Raw genomic sequence first — 15,084 nt, 5'->3', positions numbered from 1 at the left:
TATGGCGGCTCATGCGAGTGAACTGGAGATAGCCAAGAAGAATTTAACTGATGCTATAGGAGACAACGTCAAACAGTGAGTGTTTATGAGCAGTAAAATCATCCGGTTCACTATCGCTGCATTATCCTTTGACTGTGTGCTTTATACTGATATGAATGTGTTTTAAATGACTGCTGTAGCCTGTTAGCCTTATAGACAGCACTTTTGTTTTGTATCTTCAGATGCTGTGTTTAAATAATGTTTGACAGGCAGCGATGAATATCGCTCATATTTGCTTTCCTGACATTAATTGAGCTCCAAACGTACAGACCTTTTGACAACACTTAAGACATTTCAGTATAACGTAGAAACTAACACACACAATAATACCATCTCCATGTGTTTGTGATCTTCTTGTTCGCAGTTACTGGGCCAATCTCAAACTCTGGTTTAAGCAGAAAATCAGCAAAGAAGAGTTCGACCTGGAGGCCCGGCGTCTGTTGGCTCAGGATAATGGTAACCTCATGCCCTGTTTAGTGTCCATCATGCTGCCTGCATAGGTACCAGACTTTAATTCATGTATTTTCCTCCACAGTCCATGTGCACAATGACTTCCTGTTGGCCATTCTCACCCGCTGCCAGATCATCGTGTCCACATCCGGTACTTCACTCTTCATTATTGTCTCTGCAGGTCTTTGGGGTTGTATGATGTTTGCTGTTCTTAATGAAGACTTTTTCTGTCAGAGGGCACCAGTTCGCTGCAGTGGACCGGCGGATCCGCATCCAAACCAGGCAAACCCAACCGAGGCAAAAAGAAGTTTCCCTCTGTTCGGCAGAAGTTCGATGTTAGTGGTTTCTGCTCACACACATCATGATTGTATTTACCAAATCAGGGTTTCTGCAGGTCAGGGATAGCTTATGATTTATGCTTAAAGAGCTAAGATCTGCCAATAGCTTGTTTGTGCATGAAGCCATTGCTGTGGTGCATAATGCAGGTGGAGGGCAAAAAGTGAAGATTTTTCTCCATAGAAATTACTAGTTGAATCTCAAAATGCCTATGTGTTGCATTGTTCACGGAGGCTCAAATTGGTCAAACCAAGAAACCACAAGGAGCTTTTATCATGTATGATAATTTGCCGTTCATAAGGGGGAAAGACAGGAAGTTGACTGAAAAGCGCAGGACAAAATGGCTTGTAAACCTCCGTCTGTGGTCAGGTGGATAGCATTGAGTGAATTTTTACTCACTCTATTTATATATTTCTTTCTTAATATTACATATCTTAATATTATTATTATTATATATTTTATTAACTCTTTGCACACACAAGCATTATCTGAATGTCCTCCAGACCGCAGACGCAGGTTTACAAACCACTTTTCCCTTATGAGCAGCTAATTTTCATACACAATATGAAATGAAATATCCTGGTTTGACGATTTCCATAAACAACTCAAAACATAGGAATTTCGAGTTTCTGCTAGTGATTCCTATACAGAAAAATACCTTTCTGCGGAATGAAAACCCCTTTGAATTAAATAATTTTTCTGAGCTCATTGGCAGATCTTTGTTTGGTTGTAATCATAAACTCACTTCATTTTAATCATTTTCTCATAAGAAAAGCCTTCTGGCATTTAGCTTTTCCAGTGAATCTATCTTGATTTATGAACATTTAGACATTTGTGTCAAAACCAGTCATAAGGTTATTATTTTTTTTTTATTCTAGATGAATATTTAGTCTGGAATCTGAGGGTGCAAAAAAATGTAAATATTGAGAAAAGTTGTCTAAATGAAGTTCTTAGTCTCAAAAATTAAGTTTTAATATATTTAAGAAATTTACAAGATATCTTCATTGAACATGATCTTTGCTAAATATCCTAAAGATTTTTGGCATAAAAGAAAAATTGATCATTTTGACCCATCCAATGTATTGTTGGCTGTAAATATAAGATACACCCAATACATGTACTACAAAGAAACACATGCTACTTAAGGTTTTGTGGTCCAGGGTCACATTTGCACTGGACAGCAAGAGTTTATTGCAGTGTGATCAGAAGTACAGTGACGGATATTTCTAGTGGTTTGTATCAGATTGAATCAAACCATTAACTTTTTTTTTTTTTGTAAAATGAATTTAAAAGTATCTGTTTGAAGTTGTGTTTTTAGGTCTGAGGTTTTGCTAATGCAAGATATTTATGTTTAGAGATCCAATGTGATCCAATCATTCCTCACATTCTCTTGGTCTTAAAATGGTCTGATGTCTTAAATCTACTGTGCAAAAAAAAACCTGCAGAAACCCTGCAAATATACATTTCACTTTTTGAACATTTTGAATTCGTTTAATCAGTGCAACAATTATTATTCTTATATATATTAAATATTAGTGTTATTGTATGTGTATTGATCAGTTGATGTGGTCGGTGTGTGTCTCAGCATCGTTTCCAGCCGCAGAATCCTCTACAGGCGGCGCAGGCGTTCAGTCCTCGTGAAGCGGCGCTGGAGGACGATGAGCTGAGATTGAGCGCTCAGACGCTGCTGCTGCCCACCAGAGGACAGATGGAGGCGCGCATGATGGTCACCGCCTTCGAGATGGGTCTGGACAACGTGAACGAGGACGCCGTCAGCACCATGTTCTGCGCGCTGGAGGTGTGTGAGAGACAGATGATGAAGCGATTGTCTGAATAACAGATGTAGTCTGCAGCAGATCTGGTTTTAGTGATAGTTTTGAGAAAATGCATCAGAATAATTGCACTTTCACCATTAAAGGACTAGTTCACTTCCAGAACAAAAATGCACAGATAATGTCCTCACCCCCTTGTCATCCAAGATGTTCATGTCTTTCTTTTTTCAGTTGTAAAGAAATAGTTTTTTGACAAACATTTCAGGATTGTTCTCCATATAGTGGACTTCTATGGTGCCCTCGAGTAGAACTTCCAAAATGCAGCTTAAATGCAGCTTCAAAGGACTCTAAACGATCCCAGCCGAGGAAGAAGGGTCTTATCTAGTGGAAAAATTGGTTATTTTCTAAAAAAAAATTTCATTTATATACTTTTTAACCTCAAATGCCCATTTTGTCTAGCTCTGTGTGTAATGTGTATTTCAACTTTTAGCTTTTTTTGTAAAGAGTGTTTGATCATCTTTGCACGTTCACTTTGTAAACACTGGGTCTGTTCTTCTGCAGCGATGGAGGATGATTTTGAAGATGGAGAAAATGAGATGAGAGTTTTGAGACATACCCTAACTGTCTTGAGTTAATGCAGAGCGAGACAAGATGAGCATTTCAAGTTAAAAAATATGTAACTTAATTTTTTTTTTTTTTTTCAGAAAATAACCAATCGTTTCGCTAGATAAGACCCTTCTTCCTCGGCTGGGATCGTTTAGAGTCCTTTGAAGCTGCATTTTAACTGCATTTTGGAAGTTCAAACTCAGGGCACCATAGAAGTCCACTATATGGAGAGAAATCCTGAAACGTTTTCCTCAAAAAAAAAAACTAAAAAACAAATTTTTATCGATTGAAGAAAAAAATGACATGAACATCTTGGATGACAAGGGGCTAAGCAAATTATCTGTACATTTGTTCTGGAAGTGAACTACTCCTTTAAGCACAAATTTACAAGTATGTCAGTCTCATTGCCCTCATCTATATTCATGCTTTTCTATTAAAACCACAACACGGCTTTGTATTGTAGTTTAGAGGAGCACAAGTGCATTTATTCAGCTTCAGTCACAAATGATAGTCGAGATCATGAGTGGATTTCTTAAAGTTTGTCTTGAGAATGTTTGACGGATTTAGTCACAGACCAAATGAGCGTTTGAGTGAACAGACTGACTGAAATACACTTTCATTTCAGCAGAATATCACAGTAGAGATGAATAAACTCAAACTGACGTGCTTTCAGATCATCAGCACTTTTCCAGTAATATTCAGAGAGTGCGCACATGGTTGCCAGTTTGTGAAAATTAAGTAAAACAGAAGGCAGAAAGGCGAGACACTGCAGGTGAATAGGGTAAATAAAAATGTAACTAACAAATATCACCTTACTTACCCAGTTACTTTGATAATTGCAAACATTTTTTTGTATTACAAGTTTTCTAAAATGTCAGGTTTAAATATGCAAATGAGCCAATATTTAATTAAATATACGCTAATTTGCATACATTTCTAGTACAAAAATCTAAACACTGGATGAAGTCAGTTTCAAAATTCTTGTTTATTTATTTTTTTGACATATTAGAGTCGAATGTTTTGACAGTAGGAATTTTAGTTGTGTCATTATCACTCCATAATTCAGAAACAAACAGGTAACAATGTATTTTTTTAATTATTTTTAATAAATAAAATGTATAAAATCAAACAAATTCTGTATGAACAAATCCCTCTGTAAAAATCTTCAGGATATAGACAGGAATAAAAATGTAAAGTGTGGTGTGTGTAAGTGCTACTGAAGTGGAGATTTATGGCTGAGTGTAGGAGAAAAAACTCACTTTGAGAAAACGGCCTTTAAAAAATGTTTTGTAATTAAAATCTGTTGACACAAATAGATACATGCTATAAAAGCATGTTTTCTTTCCAGTAGCCTGAAAAAAAGCACACCAAATAACACCAATAACAACAAAAAGACCAAAATCTCTATCTTGACAGGTGCATGAAAAAAGTGGTTTTGCCTGCAGTGTCTCCCTTTACAGCAGCACTAAAGAGTTTTTTTACCTTAAAATAATGTTTCCGAACTTGCGTCAGTGGTTCATCAACTCATAACAGGGTGAAACGCCACTTTTGTATTCGCTTTGAGACCCTCTATCAGCCATCACAGCACTATGTAAGTTTGGGTCGTCGGGTCGTGGTTTTGTAGTTCAAATGAGACTTGCTTTACGGAAAAAAAAAAGGGCAAACAATGTCATCATTATGTTTTATTTCATTTTCATACTTTCATAAAGTAATGCAACATACTCTACCTTGTCACTGGACATCGTTATTTCCAAACCCGGTCCTGGATAGCCTCCAAACAAATAACGTGCATGTGACGCGACGGTAGGCTAAATTATTCACGACAGCGGTGATGGACAATTCCGCTTCCAATCTGTAGAGGGAGCGAAGTTCTTTGGTGTTGCTTCAAGAAAGAAGCTCTGATTTTAGCACAATAATCACTTCATCTTGACTGTCTTAATCGACAGTTCTCATATTTGAAGGTAAATCCGGATGAATGTCCAGCTGTCCTCTAGTGTGAGTCAGATATTGATCCACTGCTGTCCTTACTGTTTTGCAGGTTCATTTGAAGGATATCATCACCGCTCTGGTCTCGCGGAGGAAAGCCTACCGTCTGCGTGACGGACACTTCCAGTACGCCTTCGGCAGCGACGTCACACCGCGGCCGTACCTGAAGAACAGTCTGTCGGCGTACCACAGCGTCACCGAATGGCACGTCTCTGCTAAAGAAGAGTTTACATTCTCTGATGTGACCCTGGACCATAAAACCAGTCATAAAGGACAATATTTTTGAAATGAAGATAAAAGAAAATCTATCATTTTGACACATACAATGTATATTTGGCTATTGCTACAAATATAAAATATACTCGTGCTGGTGTTGTGCTCCAGGGTCACACGTGTTTGTTAGTTCAGTGTGGTGCTAATGAATGGAAACGTCATATGACTGATGTATTATTTCCCCGTCCAGGCCTAGAGAATGATTCACTGCAGATGCTTCATCTCAGTGGTTTATCATGATGTTTGTGTCTGTTGCAGTCCTCCTCCGAGCGCATCACTTCCTGCCGGTCCTCCTCCTCAGGTGATGCCGGATGACGCGGAGCAGCAAGCGGCGCTCTTACTGGCGTGTTCTGCTGACAGTGTCCCGCCGCCGCTGCCACCCATCAGTGTGTTCGACCTGCTGGAGGCGCTACAGGTGATCACCACAATCTCACTCTATATACACCTATTTCTTTATATATATACAGGTACATCTCACAAAAAATTTTATATTGTGAAAATGTAAATTTTTTTTTGTTACTTTTTTCAAAAACTGAAACTTTCATAAGTTCTACATTCATTACATGTAAAGTAAAACATTTCAAAAGTTTTTTTGTTTTTTTAGGGATGCTCCGAAATGAAAATTCTCGGCCGAAGCCGAACAAAATTAAAGACTGAACCGAAAGCCGATTACCGAACATGTTTTTTTGTTTTTCTCCCCATGTATTTTGCCAATTTTTTTCACCATTGCATAAATTAAATAGCCAATATTTGCTTTTTACAGTTTTGTTTTGCTTTTCAAAGAAAAAAAAAAACAATTACAAAACAACAATTTAAAAATATTTATTTAACACTGAACATTTGTAACATTCTAGTAGACATTATAGCCTACCAACAAACCACAATTTAACTTAAAATGAATAAGTTAATAATATTCTTTGGTCATTAAGAGCCCCTTCTTGAATCAGGCATGTGTTTCTAATGAACAAATAAATGCAGCCTTGGGCCACGTTCACACTTGGCGTCTTTTTTTGACAAGAAAAAGTTGACTAGGGCGTTTTTTTTAGTAAAAAAAAAAAGCTGGCAGCGTTCTGTTACAAAAAGCAGCCGAATGCGTCTTTTGTTGCTATAACAACAGCTGCAACAGTAGTGATGTATATTATGATAGAGTTGTTTACTCATATCATACAACTCCTTGTGCTCCGAAACTAGTACGATAAGTTTATCTACCGGCAACTTCTCCAGTTTTTTTTCTTGTTGTTTATGTTGTTATGGAAACGATAGGTCCCGCTACTCGCTTGTCATTGGTCAGCTGTCAAAAAAGCGCTTGACGTAGGGCGTTTTCTTCAAAAAAGTTCAACTTTTTTCAACTTAAAAAGACGCTCTGAGCTGCAAAAAAAGACGTCGGCGGTGGCGTTTAAAAAAAGCGCTAGGGCTTTTTTGAAAAGACGGTTTACTCCATAGGATTAGAATGTAAAACAGACGCTGGCAGTTTGAAAAAAGACGCCAAGTGTGAACGCGGCCTTGCTGAGCAGAAGAGACTTCTTTTAAAACATTAGAAAATATTACAGATCCCAATTTGAACACTATGTGTGAATGTTATAATGTATTAATAGAGTTGTTGTAATTAATTATTGTAACGCCAACACTAACATTTCTGAATGTGGACTTTTATTTAGTGGTAAACCCGCAAGAAGAGCTCAGTCCTAGTGTTTGCTGGCAGCAGCAGATTTGTGAATGATTGTCATCTTTGGTCTTTGAACCCTGGCTAAGGAGCTGCTGTCAGAATAAACACAATTGGTGTCTGGTGTATTAGACAACAGAACGTTCTGGAGTTGATTGACTAATGGATGATTTCAGTCATCATACAGTAACCTTTCTCTTCTCATGAAGACATGCGATGTGCTTCTAAACAGTCTCTCGCTGTCGCTGCTGGGAATGATTTTTGTGTCTTTCTCAGACAGTTTTAAATGCTTCCACACTGAACACATGTTTGATCATTAGTGCACACCTCTATTTGATCACGTCACCTCATTGTTCGCCATCATTTATTCAGCCATTTCACATATTCGGCTGAACACCGAAGGAGCTTTTTTTGCTATTTTCGGCAGAGGTTTAGTAGTGATGCTGTGCTGTGTTTGTGTCAGGTCCAGCGGCGGGTGATGCCGTCTCACAGCATGTACGCCCTGAACATGGAGAGGATCCTGAGCCGACTGTGGCACCCGAGTCACGAGGAGCTGGAGCAGGACCACATCCACCGCCAGCATCTGGCCAACAAAGAGGGACTGCTGGTCAGCTGACAGATGATGATGATGAAGATGATGAAGATGAAGAAGAATGGACACTGCATCACCGCTCGTTCAGGAAGATCATCAGCCAGAGACATTTGTCCTCATGATCATCACAGACGTGATCCGCGTCAGCCGTACTAACACACGCTCAGTCAGGAGCAGTTCAAATATTGCTGGCCATTACTTTGTTTAAAAAGGCAGTAAATATGATTGTGTAAATATTTGTGTATTGTTTTCATGTCTAGTTTTTGTAAGTAAAGTATTATAAATAAAACTCTGAATTGTTGTCCTCGTGTACATGTCAGTGTTTTCATGTCCATTGTCTGTTCTCTTTAACTATGCTTTAACTATTGATGCAGCGCATTTCACTCACTATAGAGGCAAAGTAAAAATAAATATCTGGTTCATGTTACACTCAAATTTTTACATATTAGGATTTCAGTAACACTTTACAATAAGGTGTCATTTGTTAACAATGTATTAACCTTCTGGTTGTGTTCAGGTCAAACTGACCTAAAGATTTTCTTTTTCATATTTTTGACCTTGAACATCACATCAAAGGATGACAGGAATCTGAACACGACCAGAGGGTTAATTAATATGAACAATACATTTATTACACTATTAATCTTTGTTCATGTTAGTCAATAAAAACAGTTCATGTTAGTTCACAGAGCATTTATCACAACTTGTGATTTTAACAATGCATTAGTAAATGCTGAAAAATGACCATTAAGATTTATCCACGCTGTAGAAGTATTGTCATTCTTAGTTAATGATAACCGATGTAGTTAACTAATGTTAATGACGTAACAGAGTATTCCTTTAATACTGTTTTAAAGAATCACTAATAAGCAACATGATCCACATTGAGTTGGGGTTGAACATTAACACAAGTTTGGCTTGAGTTGAAGTGTTCAGCTGTGTTTTTCAGGTATAATTGTGAGATGAATTACAAACATGCATATTTAGACACTGGAATTGTGAATTATGTAATTTAGCATTAGTGTCATATCTCAACGGAACCCTAGTAGTGTTTCGTGTTTGCTTGGCCTTCATTATTTATACTGGTTACCAGTGTTGAGGGAAACACATTACAAGTAACGCAAGTTACATAATAATATTACTTTTTCCAACTAGTAAAGTAACGCATTACTTTTTAATTGACAAGAAAATATCTGAGTTACTTTTTCAAATAAGTAATGCCAGTTTATTTCCCCTCATTTATTGATTAAAAGCTCTCCTGTCCCCATGTTGAGAGAAATTGTAAGATGTTCCTTTAGTTCTAGAATAAATGTGAACATGCATTAATTCATCTCACTCACTCACCTGCAATAATTAAATATGTTAAAACATGCAAATATACTTAAGCATCCTAAGTAATTTAACATTTGTTTTCCTTTTTTATTGCTGAAGAGTTGTCATTTGTTCTTCTGCGGTCTACTGTACAGACGGCAATCTACTTTTCTCTAAGTCTGAGGCTTTTGCTGTGAAAGGCTTTTACATTTGACAAAAATAGAACTTTTTATATTAAAAACAAACAAGCAAGCCCTGCCCAGATTGAAAAAGTAACGCAAAAGTAACGTAACGCATTACTTTCCATAAAAAGCATTACTTTCCATAAAAGTAAGCAACATAATTAGTTACTTTTTTAGGGAGTAACTCAATATTGTAACGCATTACTTATAAAAGTAACTTTCCCAACACTGCTATCGTAAACATGAATTAAAGGTGGTAAAATGACTAAGTTGGATATGTGGTTATTATAGTAAAATAAGATTCTAGAAATACAGTGATGTCTAGTCTAGTATGTTTGAGGGATTCTTATTCAGGTGAAGTGTGATCAGTGTAAATATGTGTTCATTCAGAAGTTCAAATCCGACAAACACATTTAAACGAACTCTTTTATCTACTCTCAAAAAGCGTTTCTCGGTTGAATTCATAGTTTGTGTTTGACACTCTTGTCCTGATCATTCATTCTTCATCCCTAAACGCGTGTGTTTCGCGCTCGCTCTTTTTGGTCTCGCTCGGGCGCCGTAACCGAACATCTGAAGAACATGTGAGCTGTTTTTCTCTGTTTACTCTCTGAAACTCTGACTAAAGTCCTGCTGACGCCAATGAGAGCCGCTCTTATTCCTCCAGACTGACACTAAACAGCAGAGCAACACACTGACACTCGACACGCTTCATCAGGTACAGCTTCACTGGGAGAACACTGCAGTCATTCACAGAGATGTGAAAACACAGAAACCAGCTGGACATGTTATGATATATATATATATATTGTATATTAGTTGCATATTAGCATGAAGGGAACAACACTGTACTGAACACAGTATTCTTTACAGTAATTTGCGTTTATATTACAATAATGAGAATAAGGTTTGTGTCCCATAATGGATAATGAATCAAATCAGTATTTTTTTTTTTTTAACAAATTCAGGGTTTTTAATGAAGTGCAGTTGTTACATTGCAGTGATGTTTGCAGTTCTGTATCTGTGCAGGATTATTCATGCTTTTATTCATACTTTTAAAAGTAACCTGTTACAATATTGCGTTACTCATAAAAAAGTACTTGGTTACTTTTTATAGAAAATAATGCCTTTATGTTGCCTTTACGTTATTTTTTAAATCTGGGCAGGGTTTGCTTGTTTGTTTTTAATATAAAATGTTCTATTTTCAGCAAATGTAAAAGCCCTTCCCCACCAAAAGCCTCAGACTGAATGAAAAAGTAAATTCATGTCTGTACAGTAGAATGCAGAAGACAGTTCAACACTCTTTAGCAATAAAAAAAGAACAAATGTTAATCTTGAGTCATTTTTGCTTATAAGTGTTGTTGAATTAGACTGAAGTTCAGCAGACATCGGTTAATAAAATGGGATTGAGTACATAAAGGATATTTGTATTATTTAACATATTTAGCCTAATAATTGCAGATTTGTGTCATATTCTAATTTGAATTTCACTGTTTTCAAACATTTTGAGAAATACCAAATCAGTCTTTTTGTCAGTGAGATGAATTAAACCCTCACTCTTGAGTTTACAAGTTTACACGGAATTAGTCGTTTAGATTAATCGATAAATTAGTCAATAGATTAATCGATATAAAAAAGTCATTAGTGGCAGCCCGACAAGTAACATCTTACACCCAAATTATCTCATCATGGGGACAGGAGAGCTTTCAATCAAAAAATGGGGGAAAAAGTAACTCAAATATTTTCTTTTGAATTATTAGTATTGCGTTACTTTACTAGTTACTGTACTATATTTTGACCTAATGAGGATTTGGTCCCCCTGAGGAAACAAGCTCAGAAGTAAGTGTTTGAGAATCCTGCAGTGTTGTGTTTTAGGTTTAGGGTTAGAAAATACAGTTTGTACAGTAGAAAGACTATAACGCCTGAATGAGGTGTGTGTGTTTATTGCAGGTCTCTGGGTGCCATGAGCAGTTACTACATTGGTGTGGACGTGGGGACGGCTAGTGTGCGAGCGGCTCTGGTCACGAGGGACGGTCGCATCAAACACACGGCAGAGGAGTCCATTGATATATGGGAGCCGTGTGTGAATCATTACGAACAATCCTCAGAGGATATCTGGAGCAAATGCTGCAGGACAGTGAAGGTGAGCAGATGATCACAGTCTTCATCACCATCATGTGTGGACACTTGAGCAGAAACATCTTTGCACAGATCAGAATCATGCGTAATCTAGTGTTTCTGTTCGTGCTGTTACAGCGAGTGACTCAGGATGTGGATGTGGAGTGTGTTCGAGGGATCGGCTTTGATGCCACCTGCTCATTGGTGGCTCTGGACCGGCACTTCCTGCCCGTGGCTGTCAATCACACAGGTGCGTTTGTCATGTTTGAGCAGTCCAGCAGGTGAGCGTGAGACGGGTCTGATGGAGCGTGTGCTCGCAGGTGTCAAGGAGAGGAACGTGGTGATGTGGATGGACCACCGAGCCGCTGAACAAGCCTCTCGAATCACAGCCACCAAACACAGAGTTCTTCAGGGAGTCGGCGGCGTGATGTCCCCCGAAATGCAGCCGCCCAAACTACTGTGGCTCAAAGAGGTGAGCACCACAAACACTCTTATCATCTGCTGTTGGGTCTGTTTTGGCAAAAATCATAATCACGATTATTGTGGTCAATATTGTAATCACTATTATTTAACTTGATTTTGACTGGCTCCAACACTTTATATTAGTGATTAATTTAAAGATAACAATAGCAGAAAAAAGGACTAATAAAAAAGAGTGTTTTTAAAAAATATATACACTACCTTGTATATTGTATACTATTTGAACTGAACTGGACGATGATATCCCTGAATTCATTGATGAACTGCCTTTAACTGAAAATTGATTGTTACAATAATGCATCACTTACACACTATTGTTCTGTTTAAATACTGTGCAGTTGCTTTGACACAATCTGTATTGTTGAGAGCGCTATATAAATAAAGGTGACTTGACTTGACCGTTCAAAAGTTTGGGGTCAGTAAGACTTGTAATAGTCTTTAAAGAAGTCTCTTCTGCTCATCAAGGCTGCATTTGTTTGATTAAAAATACAGAAAAAAACAGTAATATTGCAAAATGTTTTTACAATATAAAATAATGTTTTTTATTTTAACATACTTTAAAATAGAATTTATTCCTGTGATGAAAAGCTGAATTTTCATCAGCTGTTACTGCAGTCTTCAGTGTCACATGATCCTTCAGAAATCATTCTAATATTCTGATTTATTATTAGAATGATCAATGTTGGAGAATATCAACAGTTGAGCTGACAAATATTTTTTTGGAACCTGGGATTTTTTTTTTTTTCAGGATTCTTTCATAAATAAGTTTAAAAAGTGCAATGTTTATTCAAAATATGAATATTTTATAACAATGTAAATTATGTATTATTAACTTTTAATAAACTTTTATTTATTAACTTAATACATCCTTGGTGAATAAAAGTATTAATTTCTTAAAAAGAAAAAAAAAAAGAATCAACTTCTCACCCATTTCCATCAAAGCCACCCGAATTGTCCTGCCCCTCGTGGTCGTGTCCATCCTCGACGTCGTGTGAGGGCGTCGGGAGCCGCCCCTGGAGGAGGGTGTAATTTACCTCAGTCACCCCTTCAAACCACACCTCCCAAAACTCCACCCATCTGTTCCAACTCATCTGACTTCTAATTACTCACCTGATTCTCATCACCATGCCCTATATATACCTGGACTGTTCAGTTGCCATTCGTCTGGTCTACGGATCACATGCCTTGCGTTCCTCCAGACCCTACTTCTCCTCTGCGAACTTTGCTCCTGTCTGCTCCCCTGGATTCCACCATCTGTGTTTTCAAGTCTAAAGTAGTCTACAATGCTACGGAAATGTAATGTAATTATTTGAATGAACAATAAAACAGTGTCTTCACCGTAAGAATTAAACATGCTTTGTTTCTTATTAAAACTACAAAAGTCCTTCATTTAAGAGCAGAGAGTGATTTTTCTCTTTGTATTTTTACGTTTTATTCATATAAGCACAGAGACGACAGAAGGAATATTATTTGTTGTCGCTTTAAGAGCCACACGGATCCAATCTACTGTTACACACAGATTCTCATTCTCAACTGTTTACAATCATTTAAGACAGAACTGACAAGAGTTTACAGGAATAATCATCAAACGCCTCATTGTGAAATATTTGTGTTTATTTGAGCGTTTAGGTGCACACATTTAGCTAAAAGATAACTTTAGTTTACATGAGCGCAAACACAGAACAGTTTTCTTTCTCGCTTTTAAAAACACAACATCAAATAAACAGTAATAAATCAAGCATGTCTCATTTTATGTCACGTTACATGATTTGCTGATTTGCATGTGAAATTAGGTTTTTATGGAGGACTGAAATCGCACAACTGGAAAGGGGGCAAAATGGGGCGCAATAATCGTTTCATCTCGATTATTTTCATGATCGAATTTCGATTAATTGCACAGCCCTAGTTTCAAATCTTTGCTTTTCATTCTGTCAGTAGAATCTGCGGGAAACCTGCTGGAAAGAAGCGGCTCATTTCTTTGACCTTCCTGACTTTCTGTCCTGGAAAGCGACGGGTTCTTTGTGCAGGTGAGCCTTACATTGATTCATGATGATGTTCAGATCACTGTAGGGAATCATCTGTCTGAACCAGCATTAGGGACTAATATCTAGTACAAAACGGGTGATGTTCAATACATGTCTCAATATTTATGCTTTTATCCAAAGTGACTTACAAATGATGAAATACAGTTCTTTACAAAGTTGCATGCGTTTATGTAGGAATATGTGACCCTGGGCCACACAATGTAGAGTAAAATAGCTCGGGTATATTTGTAGCGATAGACAAAAATACATTATATGGGTCAAAATGGTCGATTTTTCTTTTATGCCAAAAATCATTAGGATATTAAGTAAAGATCATGTTCCGTGAAAATATTTTGTAAATTTCCTATAAATATATCAAAACTTTATTTTTGATTAGTATATGCATTGGTAAGAAAACTTTTATTCAGCTTTCAGATGGTATATGAAATCAGAATCAGTTCCGGAATCAGAATATTGACCCTTATGACTGGTTTTTGGTCCAGGGTCACATATTAGAAATATCATTATGTAATAATATAAATGTAATTGCTCTGATGTTCTTTTAAATCATAAGAGTCATCACTTTAATCTCTTTAGTCAAGAAGAATGTTTCATCCTAGACATAAAACACAGTAAAGTTATTTTGTTAAAATATTCATGGCACATTTCCACAATGTTTTTATGGATCAAATATAGGACAAAATTTGGCTGAGATACAACTATTTGAAAATCTGCAATCTGAGGATGCAAAAAAAATCTAAATATTGGGAAAATCGCCTTTAAAGTTGTCTAAATGAAGTTCTTAGCAATGCATATTACTAATCAAAAATAAAGTTTTGATATATTTACGGTAGGAAATTTACTAAATATCTTCATGGAACATGAACTTTACTTATTATCCCAATGATTTTTGGTAATTTAAAAAAAATGAATAATTTTGACCCATACAATGTATTGTTGGCTATTGCTGCAAATATACCCATAATACTTAAGACTAGTTTTGAGCTTCAGGGTACACATATTTCAGACTAATTTATAAATCATTTTACTCCCAAAAGTATGGTGAAAATGTGTTTATTTTCTGTCTGTTGACAGTATTTTCTGATTTATGGAGTGATAAAAAGAGAAATCCAAAATATTTCATTCTAGACATAAAACACAGTAAAGTTATTTTATTAAAATAATTAAGGCACATTTCCATTTTTTTAATGAAATAAATTAAAGGATGAGTGAAATGTAATTATTACATTTACAT

The 15,084-nt window shown here is 36.7% G+C and overlaps 2 protein-coding genes across 2 annotated transcripts in view; both read left to right on the top strand.

Moving 5' to 3' along the window:
• On the top strand, positions 1–8,018 carry tada1 (transcriptional adaptor 1). The gene is made up of 8 exons (XM_073848210.1): positions 1–75; positions 404–495; positions 575–640; positions 724–824; positions 2,411–2,623; positions 5,242–5,393; positions 5,721–5,877; positions 7,589–8,018. Exons 1-8 carry the CDS (start codon positions 2–4, stop codon positions 7,739–7,741), a joined length of 1,008 nt encoding a protein of 335 aa, XP_073704311.1. The 5' UTR covers position 1; the 3' UTR covers positions 7,742–8,018.
• A 1,773-nt stretch (positions 8,019–9,791) lies between these two features.
• The window catches only part of LOC141343629 (FGGY carbohydrate kinase domain-containing protein-like), a 29,229-nt gene continuing 23,936 nt past the window's right edge, over positions 9,792–15,084 (top strand). The window contains exons 1-5 of the mRNA XM_073848209.1: positions 9,792–9,925; positions 11,158–11,350; positions 11,464–11,575; positions 11,646–11,797; positions 13,744–13,832. Coding sequence (XP_073704310.1) covers positions 11,171–11,350; positions 11,464–11,575; positions 11,646–11,797; positions 13,744–13,832 — 533 coding nt within the window. The 5' untranslated portion in view covers positions 9,792–9,925; positions 11,158–11,170. The remainder of the gene's footprint in view (positions 9,926–11,157; positions 11,351–11,463; positions 11,576–11,645; positions 11,798–13,743; positions 13,833–15,084) is intronic.

This window comes from Garra rufa, chromosome 10 (assembly GCF_049309525.1).
Source record: "Garra rufa chromosome 10, GarRuf1.0, whole genome shotgun sequence".
In the NCBI taxonomy this organism is placed as follows: domain Eukaryota; kingdom Metazoa; phylum Chordata; class Actinopteri; order Cypriniformes; family Cyprinidae; genus Garra; species Garra rufa.
Note: the sequence above shows the minus strand (reverse complement) of the source record. Positions and strands in the feature narration are given on the sequence as shown.

Coding starts and splice junctions, on each gene's coding strand:
- tada1 (XM_073848210.1), top strand. CDS start 2: ATGGCGGCTCATGCGAGTGAACTGGAGATAGCCAAGAAGAATTTAACT. Junction 76..403: donor ATAGGAGACAACGTCAAACA/GTGAGTGTTTAT, acceptor TCTTGTTCGCAG/TTACTGGGCCAATCTCAAAC. Junction 5,878..7,588: donor ACCTGCTGGAGGCGCTACAG/GTGATCACCACA, acceptor TGTTTGTGTCAG/GTCCAGCGGCGGGTGATGCC.